At 43.0% G+C, this 16,513-nt stretch overlaps 1 protein-coding gene and 1 pseudogene across 8 annotated transcripts in view; one reads left to right on the top strand and one right to left on the bottom strand.

Annotated features, from left to right (window-relative positions):
• Positions 1-16,259, bottom strand: part of PHC3 (polyhomeotic homolog 3) — a 44,369-nt gene extending 28,110 nt beyond the window's left edge. For 2 of the 7 annotated variants that reach the window (XM_081190092.1, XM_081190096.1), the window contains exons 1-6: positions 16,075-16,215; positions 12,370-12,520; positions 11,704-11,862; positions 10,574-10,651; positions 9,480-9,638; positions 6,615-6,713 (exon numbers count right to left, since the gene is read on the bottom strand). In XM_081190092.1, the coding sequence (XP_081046218.1) occupies positions 6,615-6,713; positions 9,480-9,638; positions 10,574-10,651; positions 11,704-11,862; positions 12,370-12,498 (624 nt within the window). In that variant the 5' untranslated portion in view covers positions 12,499-12,520; positions 16,075-16,215. The other 5 variants (XM_081190093.1, XM_081190094.1, XM_081190095.1 and 2 more) reach the window with 5 other exon arrangements.
• Positions 1,406-4,093, top strand: LOC308584887 (A-kinase anchor protein 4 pseudogene; annotated as a pseudogene). Its single transcript has one exon. The product of its transcript is annotated as an A-kinase anchor protein 4 pseudogene (transcript).
• Positions 16,260-16,513: the final 254 nt, after the last annotated feature.

Genomic DNA, 16,513 nt, shown 5'->3' with positions numbered 1-16,513 from the left:
GTGCGGAGTCTGTGGCCAGTGCCCATTGGGTGGTGCTCAGGGGGTGGTGTGGCGATCTGCCCAGGGGGCATTTGTCACCCCCCTCAGAGATGACACCCAGGACGGACTGCCCCCCCAATGCCCCCTTTCCTATGCCCTTGCTTTTAAGTGTGTGGGTTCCTGGATCTAGGAATTTGGTAGATTATCTAATGTAGACAGGGTTGCACTCCATCTGAAGGAACAAGGCTCCAGGATCCAGCTGTGCCAGTGGAGGCACAAGTGGTTTTCATCACTAGGAGTGTCTTCTGTCAGTTTTGGCTTGTGTACGAATTACAGCTATTCTTGGACAAAGGATAGCATGGCAACAGAGACCCATGCATTGGTAACCTCAAAGTTGGGTTACTTTAGCACACTGTAGCACTGCAGGGAGCTGACTTCAGGCACCAGGCCCATCGGCACACAAATCCTGTGTTACAAAGATGTCTGCAAATGAGACGTGAAGGCAGGCATCGTTAACTCTGCCGCACAGGAATCCTATGCAGATGACTGCAGGGCCTGAAGACAATCAGGTCACGTATCCACAGCAGTGCCCAGAGGAGGAAGGACTGCTGGGAGGAGTGCAGAGGGAAGAAGCACCATGGTGCATTTGCAGCAGCACAACAAGACATCTTTATCTGCCCCAGCTGCAACAAAACATGTCTCTCCCATATTAATCTCTACAGCCACAGCAGACGCTGTGTAACATTCCAACAGTTTGACTTCACCCTGAAAGGCACACTCCTTCATTGTCTCTTGAGACAGACAGATGACAACCAAGTGCCTCAAGTATTTTGAAGTTGTGACACTTCCTTTGTGGCTATGTTTAGAAACCTATTATGATTAAATCACTGTGGAAGCTTTACTTAAGGTCTGCATAGATTATTTTTTATAGTAAAATAAATGTAGAAACCAACCATTCTTAATTTTCCATTACAGTGGTACCTCTGGTTGCGAACGGGATCGGTTCCAGAGGCCCGTTCGCAACATGAAAAGAGCACAACCTGAAGCGCCATATCTGCGCAGGTGCGCAGCGCGATTTGGCGCTTGTGCGCATGCGCAAAGCGCGATTTAGCGCTAGTGCGCATGAGCGAGTGGCGAAACCCGGAAGTAACCCTTTCCGGTACTTCTGGGTCGCCACGGGACGAAGCCTGAAGAACATAACATGAAGCAAATGTAACATGAGGTATGACTGCATTAGGTTTGAAAATGCACCATTAATTTCCCCCTACACACAACAAATTTCTCATAGGCCATGTAGGATAGATAAGGAGAGAAGTTGGGCAACAATATCTTGTTAAATAACTGAAATCACACCACTGGTGGGTGGCAGTGCTGCTTCTTTGTGATGTCATTGCTGCCATAGAAACCATGTGTGCACACAAGTGAAAATGACATCTGGCAGCAGAAGAGCATGGAAAGTTGAGAGAGGAGGCAACATCTTCAGTCTGGCAGGGTCACCAAAGCAGCTGAGCTGAGAAAGAACACCCACTACGGTCCTAGGTGCAATTCCAGTTGTAAACTTCAAAGGATGTCTCAAGAAGTTGACTGGTTACACAGCCAAGCAGGCGTGTGTAAGGTAGACCTCTACAATCCTGATGGAGGGAAGGACCAGGAGCGAAAAGTGATCTGTTTTGTTGATGTCTCCAGCCTGAACATAAAAAACACAGACGATACAGGCAAAGATGCTGCTGGCCAGTCTAAAGGCAATGAAACTGCCACAGGACTTGATCTGGGGAAAATGCAGGACAAAGAGGTAATTGTAATAAAGGATAGTGAGACACCAGAACAGTCTAAGACTGAAGGAGCAGTCTGTCTGTTCAAACAAGGTTCAACTGAAGAACTGAATGTTGTGTCCTGGCTCTTTGACGACCTGCAGAAATATGCATGTGGATTCCAACATGCACTGACCCCTTCTACTGCCCCTCGTCAACAAAAGCCATCAGCGGCTGACAAAATGTCCCAGAACAACAACAACACAGCTTTCAAGTCTGCTGAAGGTCAGAAAGGACCTGCAGATGAAGTAGCAAGCACTGTTCAAAAGTTGTGCTCCTTGGTTATGCAAATGGCAAGTAAAGAGATCTCTGAAAATCTGGAAGATGCTGCCAATAAATGTATACGCCAGGCAATTTATGCCACCAAAGATGGGAAAGCCCTCAATCCTGGTTCTGTAAGTAAAGTTGCATCCAAGATGGTGAACGAGGTGATGGAAAATGCCCAGGATCCTGGTGTTAAATCATCTCAAGAACAGGTTACGGGCAAGAAGGAAGAGGGTAAAGGAAGTCCCAAGAAAACCTCTCTCTTTTATGGTGAGGTATGCTCCAACCAAAGTGAATCCATGCCAGAATGTGATGACGGAAAGCCAACGTCACATGCTCATTTGATACATCCAAGGAAACAGTCAGGTCGCAATGACTGCGGTTCTTTTAACAAAGGGCTAATGGTTTATGCAAATAAAAATGCTAAGGATATGACATTCTCATTTGTGAATGCGACAAAGATTCACAAGAGTAGGCAACCACTTCCAGCTTGTGTGATTTTGAAAAGAGTGTTTCTCAAACACACAAAGGATGTCATATCAGACTTAATTGACTCTACTATGAAAAATCTACATAATGTCACTGGGGTCCTCATGACAGACTCTGACTTTGTTACCACAGTGAAGAAAAATCTCTTCAATGCAGGGACCCAGAAGTCAACGGAGATTTTAGAAGCAATGGTACTAAGAATGTACAACGCTTTGATGTCGGAAACTAAGGAGAAAGGGCATAGTCTTGTATACTCTTTATTGAAGACAGGATGTTCGTTAGATCCTAATGCTCCAAATATGCATTTCGCATCTTTGAAAGGTGGATTACACACGAGGGAGAAAGTAAAGCAAGATCCAGCTCAGTCTGCAGCTCAGAAAGTAGGTGAGACAATAATTAAGGATGGAATCAGCATGCTGCGATCAAAAACAGGATGCAAAGGTCCAGACAGGGGATGCCATGACAAGAGACCAGAAAAAAGTAGCTCCACAACTGAGTTTCTAGCAAAAGACCTCATTTTGACAGCTTTAATGTTGATACAGCAGCACCTGCTAACTCAATACAAGGACCCATGTCATGACTCAAATACATCTTCATTTGGGTTCGGTGAAAAGGGAGGCAAACATGGTTCCAAATCTCATGGTTGCAAGGGTGATCCACAACAGCAAGATTACCAGAGGGGAGAAATACAAAGTGCTCTCCTATCAATCATCCAGAAGGTCCTTCAAGAGGCTGGTTTCAACGTGGATGAGTGCGAAATAAGCACCAAGAATTGCAAACCAAGCTCATATGATGATAGGTCTAGCAGAAAATCCTCAACCAAACACTGCAATCCAGAAATGGATTCCGAAAACATGGACCAAATAAACAAGAAATTCATTGATCAGCTGATGGAATCTGTGATGAAGCTGTGTATGTACATGACTAAAAGCCCTGATTTTGTTGTTGAAGATTACTCTGATGATCAAGCTACATACTTTACCGCAAGAAACAAAGGTGTATCAAGTCCAGATTCGATGGCATCCCAGAAACCTCCACAACCTACTACTATTGGAAAGCCACTTGTGCCCGCTGGTTCTGAGGTGATAGTAAACAACCAGTGCGCCAATACCAGCTCACAGAACAAAGAGCTCCAGGCTATCCTCCAATGGATGGCGGCCTCTCACTTCCAAGTGCCCAATCTCACATTCATGAATGAGAATGATGAGGAACTGAAGAAGCTTCCTCAATTGGCTGATAAAGCAGCCAAGAAGGGTGCGAGTGTGGGGGATATTTTACAGGAGGTAATGAAGTATTTCGAAAAACAACAGGTTGATGCCGCTGTGGGAAACATGCCTCGTGGCGGACTTCTTGACTGGTTGCTTGCTAATCTGTAGACAAGTGCCAACACCTCCCTCTCATTAATTCCACCCAGCGAAGTGCCATCTTAATTACCAGATGGAATAACAATACAGCTCATTTTCCATAGACAACAGTTCATCAAATTCCACAGGCTGTCACACTAGCTGGGCAAAATCATCAATAAAAAAAAATACAAATGTCAACTGTCATTGATTTGTTTATTAATTCATATGTAGATACTATTTATGAGATGGAAAGGCGATACGAAAGCTAGAGGTTGTTTTATTGGAGATTGTTACCAGTGTAGTTGATAGACCATTTGGGTGGTTTTGCCTTTTGACATCTGTTTTTTACTATTAGGGAGATTCTTTCTGGATTCAAGACTGATCACAGATTCTTTCCCTCTTCTTCCCCTTCCCCTTCGACAGACGTCGCAAAGCATTTAAAGTTAGGTGAAAAGGTTTATGTTGCTGAACAGTACTCCTTGTACTTCAGGATTCCACTTTCTGTCAAGCAAAACCCATGAAGTTTAATAGTTTTGTTAGTAAGATGAAGAAAATTGGTTGGGTTTTGATTTAGCAGTGTTCAGTTTCTCCAACTACACTATCCATAATTTCACATTGGTATTGACAAGTTAAGCAAAGATAGGAGGGTAAATATTTTGATTCACAAAAGGATCATTGATTTATATATTCTGAATCTGCAAAGCTTCTCCCACACCCCTGCTATTTCTAAAGATGTAGCTTTTTGTTAAACTGGCAGTCACTCACAGTCTACAAAAGCCCTATTTTCAAAAGCTATTGTAACTGATTCTGCCGAACCTATGACCATGCTTATATAAACATGGAAGAAAAAGAGGCATTTTAACTGTAAGAATGATCAGATGACTCAGGACTTACATGCAGGACTTACAATAAAATGTAAACTTGACACCTGTCTTTGGAATGGGATTCACCAAGGCTGCGTATCGTGTGAGACTTCTACACATAACAGTATCTGATGCAGATGCCTTCACGTTGCTATTACCCAAACTCTGCACATTCCACACCCAATGTCTCTGCCACTGCTCCCAAGCCTGTCATCTAACAGTGCCGTGAATGTGCAACCTTGTTAGACTACACATTTGTTTCATTGTCCTTTTAACACCACTCTGATCTGCTCAAAGGGAAATTAGAGAAGGTGTAGAAAGAATACTTTACTGATTGCACATGGTTCTTTTTGTACTAAAGTATTTCTGTTGATGGATTTTTTTCATATTTCATATTTTTTCTCTCTCTCACACACACATACATATACGATGGTACCTCTGATTACAAATTTAATTCATTTTGGGGTGCCATGCACACCCTGAAAAATCCATAACTAGAGGCACTGCTTCTGTGCACACGTGCAGAGCACTTCTGCGCATGCGGCGAAACCCGGAAGTATACACTTTTGGGTTTGCCGCAGTCATAATCCGAAGATTCCGTAACCTGGAGGTTACGCAACACGAGGTACCACTGTATACATACACAGTGCTTTTTTGCTAAGGGTCTACTCTAAGTAGGATTAGCATTAACTGTGACCCTCAGTTTCAAGTAAGTGTGTTTAGGATCATCGTTTATGCAGAAATAAATTCAGTTATCAATGTGAGCCGACATACGGAACTGCCATGTTAAAAGCTTATAAAACTTTATTATTCTTCATAGTGAATCCTTTATTTCTTTCAAAGGCTCTTTGGCATTAATATGCACTGGTTAAGTCTGATCTTATACATCAATTCTGGCAGCAAGGGGTTCATCAATACTGCAATATTATTTAGTCATTAGGTTTAAAGTCATTCTACATTGTCATCTTAAAAAAAGCATCTATATCTACCTCTTTGGGAAAATGTATCAAAATGTACCAACCTACAGTACAACTATTTTCTAACAGGTTAAAGAGGGTAAGAGGTCATTGAAATTTAAGCGACACCTTTCTAAGGTGTTTTAGATATATGCTTCTTGCGCTCAAGAATACGTTACTGCTAACATAGACTGACTGCTGTAGCAGTTCAAAGTTTTAAGATAAAGATATAGATAACAGTTGAATGAGTGGCCCTATAGTGGCTGTGGTTCAACAGTCATCTTGCTCTGTGAGGAGGAGAAAGAGAGAAAGATGGAACACCCTGGAGAATCGACATCATCCAGCTCTCGGTGTTTCAGCTGGGGAGACCTCTCCCACTCCCAACTACCACTACAGTGGTACCTCGGATTAAGTACTTAATTCGTTCTGGAGGTCCGTACATAACCTGAAGCACCACTTTAGCTAATGGGGCCTCCTGCTGCCGCCGCGCTGCTGCTGCACGATTTCTGTTCTCATCCTGAAGCAAAGTTCTTAACTCGAGGTACTATTTCTGGGTTAGCGGAGTCTGTAACCTGAAGCGTCTGTAACCTGAAGCGTATGTAACACGAGGTACCACTGTACAGAGAAACTCAAGAAGCACCTTGCCCTGAAGGTAAATGGGATCTAGCATTCACAGGCTTCTACACCCCCCTACCCCATAGCTTGTCTGTTGTTGTTTTTTAAATTTTATTTATCTTACAGTTTTAATACTTTTATATAAACCCCTTTGCGAGGTCCGCTTGAAAAGCAGTATATAAATAATGCAGCATTAGATACAAAGAGTAGAACAGCATGCCGACCACTCACAATGGATCTGGAAATGGATACACACACACACACATGCTCACACAACCCACGTGAGCTCACCTGAGTAGCCGCAGACTGACAGGGAAACGAAGAGGACGACGACACAACAGGAATGTCAGACTGGACAGCCGCCACAGTGGTAGCAGGTGTAAAAATCAGCTGTGGAAGGTAGCAAAAAAGAAAATTGAGACACACACTGTACCATGAATGCACACAAACAAACAAAAGCTTAGATAGAAAATTCTCTCAGGTTTTTGTTTTTTAAAAAAAGCTGCAAAGATTTGCTGCAGTATTCCAGAATAATGCAGCTTTCCAGTCTTTCACCAAGTAGCTCAGCCACAGGAGAGGTAAAGCAGAGACCAGCACCAGGACTGCAGGGAGTGGAAAGGAAGAGTTTTAACCCTTCCGACTCACCTGCAATGTTCCTGATGGAAATCCCTCCTTCCTCAGAAGCTGCTCTTTGCATCGGAACACAGAGAGGAAAGGGAGGCAAACAACTGATTTGCTCACACTCTCCAAAATGAGGGAGAAACGCAGAACCAGCAGATCCCCGCATTAATTTATTTATATGGAGTTGCAAAGTGATATCCAATTCCAAGGAGAGGCAGAGAGGCAAGTGAGATCACAAAGCCTTTTCAAGGGATGGCACATTAGGAATCAGCAGGCTTGACCGGGAATGGAAGAAGCACATGCAACAAGTCCACAAAAGCCATGACCAGAGGATGACAGAAGGAACTGTAAACTGGGCCATTGGTGTTGCATCTCCATATACATCTGAGACATGACTGGTGAGGAGCTGCAGGCAACATCTCTAAAATCCCACAGGTGAAAAAACACAAACTCGGGGATGTCTACAGCAAGAGATGGTGTGCTCCCTTCAGAAATATTTCCCACTATCCTAAGTCTAGCAAGAAAAGCAGCATAGTTATTTTAATTACAGGCCTGAACCAGGTAATCCCCGAACAAAACAAGCAAACAAAAAACAAAACACTTGCTGACCCCACAGATCATCTTTGCCAACTCTTTGTTCCTTCAAATGAATTATTCTAGTCATGCCCCACAACAAACTTCATCAGAGAGATTGATTTAACAAAAACAGAACAGCGTATTTCCCCCCGTTAATGCTTAAAATCATTCTCAAAGAGAGTCATCAGAAGGAGAAATCAAAAAGGCTCAACAGCACAAACTTTTTTTTAAACAGTTCTTTGCCAATGATTTTACACATCATTTTCAAAGGTTTCCAATTCATACTCATAAAAGTCTTTCACTCATAAGGAACTGGGTTTAAAGATAAACAATCATGGAACCGGCCCTGGTGGATGAACATCCTGGCCTGATGCTACTTAAGAAACAGCTTATTCCATTTAGTATCTAAGAAAAAGTTATACAGAGGAAGTGGATCAGGGGTATTCCTGCCCATGCAACAGTATGACATCACACAATGTGGAGGGCTAGCCAAAAGTTCCTCCCTTAATATACTCCAACTGTTCTATTCTATGGCACTTTCTTCTATATAGAACAGGGGTGCAGAACATATGGCCCAGCACAAGTCCCAATCTGGCACATGAGGCTATTTCCCCAAGCCATTTCCATCTGCTACACAGCTCACATCACACGTGGAATCAAGTGTGGGTAAGCAGCAGCATAGCTGCAAAAGAATAAACGGGATCCCCAGTTTTTCCTTGACAAGTGGGGCTTGTTGTCTTAACTATGGATTTGCTTAACCATCATTTGTTGGGTTACCCTACACCAGATGTTCACCAAGCTACAGAGGAAGAGCAGCTGGAAAACAAAACTGCTGCCAGGGCTAAGTGACTCTCACTTGTGTCCATCCTGAAAAAGCCCTACTATAAACACCAGACCACATATACTTTGCAAGCAGAGGGAGTAATTTAAAAGGCCCATTCTTCTACTTTAACAATATCTAAGAACATAAGAAGAGCGTCCTGGATGAAGCCAATGGCTCATCTAGTCCAGCATCGTGTTCTCACAGCGGCCAACCAGACGCCTGTGGGAAACCCACCAGAAGGATTCGAGAACAAGGAAACTCTCCCCTCCTCGTGTTTCCAGCTACTGGTATTCAGAAGCACTGCTGCCTCCAACTGCGGCAGCAGAGAATAGCCATCTTAGCTAGTAACCACTGATTGCCCTCTCCCTCCATGAATTTGTCAAATCCTCTTTTATGTTGGAGGTCATCGCTGCCTACCTGTGGAAGCGAGTTCTACAGTTTAACTATGTGTCACATGAAGAAGTATTTTCTTTTATCTCTCCTGAACCTTCCAACACTAAGCTTCATTGGATGTCCATGAATTCTAGTATCTGAAGAAGTGTTCATGCACACAAAAGCTCATACCAATAACAAACTTAGTTGGTCTCCAAGGTGCTACTGGAAGGATTTTTTTTATTTTGTTTCGACTACAGCAGGCCAACACGGCTACCTACCTGTAACATGAATTCTAGTGTTAGGGGAAGGGGGAAAATTCTGTATCCACTTTCTCTGCACCATGAATAATTTTATAAACTCCATCATGTCACCTCTCACTTGTCTTTTCTCTAAACTTAAAAATCCCAAACACTGCAACCTTTCTTCATAGGGGAGTTGCTTCACCCACTTGATCATTTTGGCTGCCCTTTTCTGAACCTTTTCCAAACCTACGATATCCTTTTTGAGGAACTGCATGCAGGGCTGTTATGTCAAAACCACCAATTATCCGGTACCCACAGAAATGTTCTTGAGATTTCGGCAGGATTCTGCTCCTTTGTGGCCTCGTGATATTTAAACAAGATGCAATTACAAAACTTAACTGCTAAATTACAGTCACTGTTGGAAACTCAGAAGGGGCAAGGAACCATTAGCCATGAAACAGAAAAGAACAACTAAACCATTCAAAAAATAATAATAAAATATAAACTAGCAAGACTTACCATTTGGGCTCGGAGGTACATCTGAGCCTGGCTTGCAGTCAGAGTAGGAGAGGTGCTCCCCAGAAGCATGGTCTGTTGGGTAAGACTGCTGCTACTACTGTTGGACGTCTGTGAACGGCTTATTAGCTGCGCGGGTGTAGGAGAAGGAGAAAGATTAATCTATGGAAGCAAAAATATTGTTTTATTAACTACCTTCATTCCACAATTTCAAAAAGAGCCCCACAGAAAACAGCGGAACTTGCTTCCAAGTAAACATTTGCAGGGTTGCCAAGCAATATATTGGACTTGCAGTTGTAGTCTGCAGCACAGAATCTAGGTTTGTAAGAAAGTTTATGTCATCTGTCAAAGTTGAATCCTTAAGCACCTGTTTGATCATCAGGAAGATCATTGCACAAAGCCATAAATTGTAAACTATTGCTAACATGTTAAGAAAAATGTTTAAGTTTAAATATGTAACTTAAACAGACACCAATTCTGATACAGCAGATCTTGCGTTTATCTTCTGATATACCTGATCATAAGGAGGTGTTTCATTTTTATACTGGAGTTTAAAATTATGATTGCAATAAAATGTTCAGCCACATTGCAGAAGATCTGCCTTCTTAGATTTGCCATTTTAATTTTTCCAAATTGCAATTAAAATGTCCAGAATAAGGCTTAATTTAGCCCACACTAAACTCAACGTGTTATTAATAACTGACGTTATCCACCTGTAAAAGTCATGGACACTTATGCTCAAACATTATTATTGATTAAGCCTCTAATTGGTATTCTGCAAAAAATTCCTGTTTTAAGAGATCTGGCAAAATCCACACAAGTACAATCCATGAACATTAAGTTATTCTTGCAAAGCACAATGTCAGGGGGTCACCATAGAGCTTCTTCAATGGCAAATTTATATTTATGTGTTTGCTATTGTTTTTCAAACTATTAATGCACTGAGACTCTGTTGCGGACAATTTTTAAAATTGAAGCTTCTGCTCCTCCAGCTATCTGCATGTAAATGTGATCACACAGCTGCATTCCTAACTTTCCGAGAACTGACATGGTAACTTAAGCTAGTTTAAAAGAAAGCACTTTGTTTCGCTACTTACCGATGTCTCCGACATACTTGACTGCTGAGTGACACTGCCATTGGGGGATGCGCACTGCCTCCCACCTGACAGGTTTGCCTAAATAGCAAGCACATCTGTCAAATGTGTCATTTACACTGCAATAAAAAGTATTTAAATAATGTTGAATATGATGAATTGAACATCTAGGCTCAATGGCATTTGCTAGGCAGTCCCATGCTCACATGAAACCCACAATGGTTTTCTCTGTGGCCCGCAGTCTCTTTAACCCTACGGCCAACTCTCTACTTTTTAAGAGGCTGCCAAGTGCTGGATCTGTTATTTTCACTGTGCTGTCTAGAGACCCCAATGAAAGCTTTAGTTTGATGATGGGGCAGGTCCTGTTTAAAAGTCACACATATTCAAAAGAGGATCTAGTTATTGTTTATTAGATCAAACTTCAAGAGCACGAGACTCTTAATTTCAGGGTTGTGGGTTCGAGCCCCATGTTGGGCAAAAGATTCCTGCACTGCAGGGGTTTGGACTAGATGACCCTCGTGGCCTCTTCCAATTATACAATTTGATGACTCTTACAATTTTGTGAAGGGCTATGCCCCATGGCAGCCATTTTCTGGGAGGAGCAACAACACTTCCAAATGCTCACAAAGGCCCAGAAAGGTTAGAGACCCATGATTCATGGGAATGTCACAACCAAGAATGTGATATCAGGCTAAAATTGGCGCATTAAATATACATCTCTGATTAAAAACTGACCAGTCACATAGTTAAAATGATTTTGCAATATTAATTTGATTATTTTGAAGTAGCTGCTGAACTAGCTTAGTCTTCTGTTCCAGGTACCCTCTTTACAACATAAAATTGCCAAGTTGAAAAGTCTTTTTAAAATATATCCCCTTGGAAACAACAACACGGTATTGGTTGGCGGTATGATGATCTAGAAGGAGAGAACACTGTCCCTTTTCCCTAGCTGAGCCTCATGCTGCCAGGTAAAATTGTGAACTGAAGCTCTCGCTGATGATTAAAAAACCTGGGGTAAAAAAAAAATCTGTCAAAAACTGTAATTAAGATGAAAGCAGTATCCTGATAATGCATTTTGTGGCACTTTAAGCTTAATTCCCAGATGGTTACTGTATTTTCTATTTCAATCTCACCTGTGGGACACTGGCCAGGCTCTGGAACTGGGTGCTACTTAAATGCTGTTGCTGCAAAGCAGCTGTTTGTAACATGAGATGCTGCTGCTGAGCTGCATACATCTGCTGAAGATACTGCGCTGCTGAGCTTGGCGGGCGATGCAAGGCCTGCTGAATAACCTGTGGATTTTAAAGTAACATCATCACAGGGACAGAAATAGAAAACGTGCTGATGCTAGCACATTAAACCATTCAAGAACCTGCGGCTGGTCAGATATACAGGATGCATTTAAAATCAACATATTTCAACTCAACAGTGACCGGTAATACACTACGACTGCCATAAACTACTTTATGGATGTTACCGAAAAAGCTGATTTCTTCTCCCACAAAAGGACTTCCCCTCCTTCTCCACTCCCCGCCCCCTCACACTTTGAAAGAGGCTTAGTTGACTGTCAGCTGCCGGAAGCCCCTTTCAAAGCACCATCTTGTGGATCACATTGAAAGGGGCTCTGCAAGTATGGGGCAAAACCATCATCTGAGGTCTCACCCACCTGCAACAGGTTGGAGAAATAAAGATTGCCAGCCAGATGCAGTTCCCCACCAGATATACAGAAATCACCATTGCTTGTCAGTGCTTTTGAATCCTCCGTATTTATACTATTATTATTGTCAACTACAAAATACCTGCACAGCATGTCGATCTGCACCACTATAGACAGATATCTGAGGTGGCTGAGTACGGGAAGGGGAGGATGTGGTGGTGATAGTAGTTGTGCATGTAGAACATGTTGTTGTGCTCGGTTCATTCTCCATAGCTGTGAAATTATTCTTCCACCTGGTAAGGAAAAAACGAAAGAAGAACCAATGGCTCAATGTAAGCAACATCCTAGTGTTTGGAAACCAGAGAGGAACATAGATGCTGGTGTGATTCGAATAAGAATGTCTGCTGGGCATTGCCCTGCAAAATGCAAGTTCAAATCGTGGGTCATCCAAGAATGCAAGTTACAATCGCTCACTTGCAGCTCTGCATTTGCAGAACAAGAAAATGGCTTGCCTCAAAAGACTGCTGTGGCTAATTCTTCATTCAGGAAGGAAATCACACCCATTTGAAGACCGAGAGAGGGTGTTACCAGAGTAAGCTATTCACACTAGTAATTACTGAGTAAGTTTATTTCAGAGTCATAATATTAAAGAAACAAAGTGAAGTTGCCTTATTAATTTGCACTGTACACCCAAAAAGTAACAAATAAAGAACTATTCCAGTTCTTCTGAGCCTAGACTACCTCAAAACCTTTTTTAAAAATCCAGAAAGGATTTGCACTTGATTGGGAATTCTAGATTCTCGCCATGGTTCCAATTTCTGAAAGTGGAGCATTTAAGAGCATTTTATCTGACCAAACTCATGCCTGCTGTCTTAAGAAATGCCTTTATGGAGCTCAGATATGAAGTGATGCCCACAGCAGTCTTGGATAGCCACTACAATAAGGTTGTTAATCTGCTCTTTATATTGGGATCCAAGATATCAATTCCTGAAACCTTTGCTAATTCATGGAAGCAGGCTTACTATGGCAGAAATGGTTTGCTTTCTTTTGTATGACGCTAACAGATCTGTGACACATAAAGAGGCGCTTTCTGCTCTGGCTGAAAGATTGGAAAAAGAGAGGTAGACAATATTGCAATAAATTGCACTGGAGATTCAGAGGTGTAATGGAAGTTAAACTTAGTATAAGCTAGCAGATGATACTTAAGAATTCTTACTCCCTTTCTTTAAATCACTGATGCATTGCATTATGCAACTGCTGTATGCTGTATGTTATGATTTGCAGTTTGGCAAACTGTAATGAAATTGTTATGGCCTTTGGTTAATGCAATACACTCTTTGATATGGATTGACCTTTTAAAAAATCATATTGCCTTAGAGGGGAAAATATGATAAAGCAGATGCTGCTATTAACTTGCATATGCTGGATGAATCACCCCATTGTAGTGCTGGATTTAGAGGAGACATTTAAATTTCTCCTTTCAGTCTAGCACTATGATGGGGATGAGTGTGTGTGTGTGTGTGTGTGCGCGCGTGAGAGAGAGAGAGAGAGAGAGAGAGAGAGAGAGAGAGAGAGAGAGAGAGAGAATGTGTGTAGTGTGCTGTGAAATAGACAGTACTGTGTACTTGCATATATGGTGAATGCTGTTAGTGCTGTATGTCTGGCAAGTATGTCTGTGTGCTGCATGAGTGCAAGAGTGCCTTTGGTACTGGCACACCTGTGCAATACACCATGTGAAAGAATATAGATCATTTAACACATCTCAGCGAGTAACTCAGATACACCTCAGAACGTACACCCAACCAGGAGCTCCAGTTAATCCAAGCTGACAGATGTGCCTGTATCATATGTGTATTCTAAACTACCTATCTGATGTATCCACGCTACAGATTTAAGTATATACTTGAAAAGTAAGAGGTATAACATGAGCAGCAACCCTCACTGTTCATAAAAGGATACCAAGCAGCACAAGCCAATCACTTTGATGGGACCTGCTGGCTAGCATATTCTATGAAATATAGCTGAAAATTCCGATTTTCAATTTATAAATTCCGACTCTGTCTAGATAACACAATTTTCCAGTTTGTACCTCTTTGGTATCTTATGCTTATCTAAGTCCTGTATACAGAAAAACAGAAAACTACAGAATTCCTACACTTTTATTAACATTTCAAATTTTATACTTCTAAGCCAAGAAAGCCGTTTCTTACTAGTTATAAACATATACATTATATATTATTCTCTACACACCAGCAACTACCAGTCTGCTCATTTCTTTAAAAATCTATACATTATCTTCTTGCATTAAGCATCAGCATATATGGAAACACTGGTCCAAGGTTGTTTATAAATCTGTCCTTCTTCTCAAGGAGCTCAGAAAGGTGTTCGCCTCAGGACCGCCCTTTGAGGAAGGGCCTTTTGAACCTGGGTTTTGTGCATTTGTTTTTCCAGAGACTCTATAACCAAAGGCTGTAACTGAGTGAATGAGGCTAAACAAGCTGATGCTGAATCCGGATAAGATGGAAGTGATGCTTCTGGGTAATCTTACTGCTCTAAAAAGGAATGTGTTATGCATGTGATAGATGGGCTGGTAATCTCTCCATCTGACCAGAGGGGTACCTTTGGATCAGGACACAGTGGTGGTAATGGCCAAAAGTATATTATCAGGCTCTGACTTGTTTTCAGAGCACTGTTCCACAATTTTGTTTTATGTGGGTTAGGGTTGAAGCTGACTCAGAAGCTACAGTTGGCTCAGGAGGTCTGTAGCATACCTTCTGATAAATACGAGAATGCAAGACATATTGTATACAAGATGAAAACTTCATCTTCAAAGAGTGGGACCATTTTTTCTGCAATTGTCTTAAGGCTGTGGAATGGTCTCCCTAACAAAGGCAAAAGCCGCTCTCCTCTCATTCTGGAGGGGATGCAAAACTTGCATCCTAGTGGAATTTGGCTGCTGCTTGTTTGTACACAGCAATAATTATGTTTAATGGTGAATTAAACTTTTTGATGCATATTTGTTTTATTGTTTTCCAAATACGGTTTTATCTTGTTTAACGTAACAAAACTTAACATTTGGATAGCACTTTCAAGTGTTCAAAGCACTCCACGTGAATAATTAAGTGCTAACCCTTGCAAAAATAACAAACGCTGTCAGTATTATTATACCCCCACATAGCAGGTGGGGTGGCCGAGATAAGAGCGGCTTCCCTAAGGCCACCTACTGCGAGTTCATGGAAAAGGCAAGAGTCAACTTAAGAGACTTCCTGTTTCGTAGCTCCGTCACGACACCAGCACCTCCCGCGTGTCGCTTGGGATGATTGGGGGTGGGACGTGAATAATTTAAATAAATAAAAACGCACAGCCTGCAGAATCACAGAGCTAGTCCCACCTTCTGAAATGCAAGAATATTTTGCCCAAAGTGTGACCCGAACCCAAGACCCTTATGTTCTACCGACTGAGCTATTCCAACAGCGGCAGCTTTTCCCCAGAGCAAGAGGGGCCGAGCTTGGTGCAATCCGTACCTGTTGGATTTCCACCTGCCAAGAGTTTTCCATCCATTTTGCAGAGGGAGAAGCCGCTCTGCCCTAACCACTAACACACGCCGCAGGAAAATGCGTAGACACGGATAGATATACAGAAAGATGGATATAGAACTGAAGGGAGCACCAGCTTCCAGCCAGCCAGCAGGGCCCAGCCTCCCGCTCCCCTCCCATCCTTAGGCTGGGCCAGGGCACTCCAGGGGTCGTCCAGTCGAGGCAGCCCTCGGTCTTCGCTGCCTGCCCTCAGAGCGAGGCAGCGCCGGGAGAAACCGGTGTCTGGGCCCAGGACCTTCCCCACTCCCTACCTGACAAAGCCCAAGGGGAGGCTGGGGCCGCCACCCGCGGGCCCCGGAGCCAGCAGTCGCCGCGCAGCAGCCCCTCAGCAGGCCTCTCCTTTCTCCGCGCACAGCGCCGCCCGCCCGCGAGAAGACGCGCCCGCTTGGCGTACAGACCCTTCACACCGCTTCCGCCATGTTCTCGTCTCCCTCACAGGGAGGTACCGCGCATGCGCCCCTCGGCCGGGAGGCCGGACTCGGCTCGCGCCAAAAGGTCGCGGCGTAGGGATGGGTCGCGCGAGGGTTCTTTCGGCGCCGCTTCGGCCGTCGCTTTTGAAGCGCGAGCCTCTTTGTGTAGACATATGCTGGGTATACAGTTGTTTAAGGCGGCGGTGCGGGTTACGGGGAGGCAAAAGCATTCGGAGGTGTGTGTTTTTGTTTCTTTAGGGAAAGGGATGTCTAACAGCGA

Source organism: Podarcis bocagei (assembly GCF_964188305.1).
Source record: "Podarcis bocagei genome assembly, chromosome: 4".
NCBI classification, from domain to species: Eukaryota; Metazoa; Chordata; class Lepidosauria; order Squamata; family Lacertidae; genus Podarcis; species Podarcis bocagei.
This window is presented reverse-complemented; position numbering and strand designations above follow the sequence as displayed.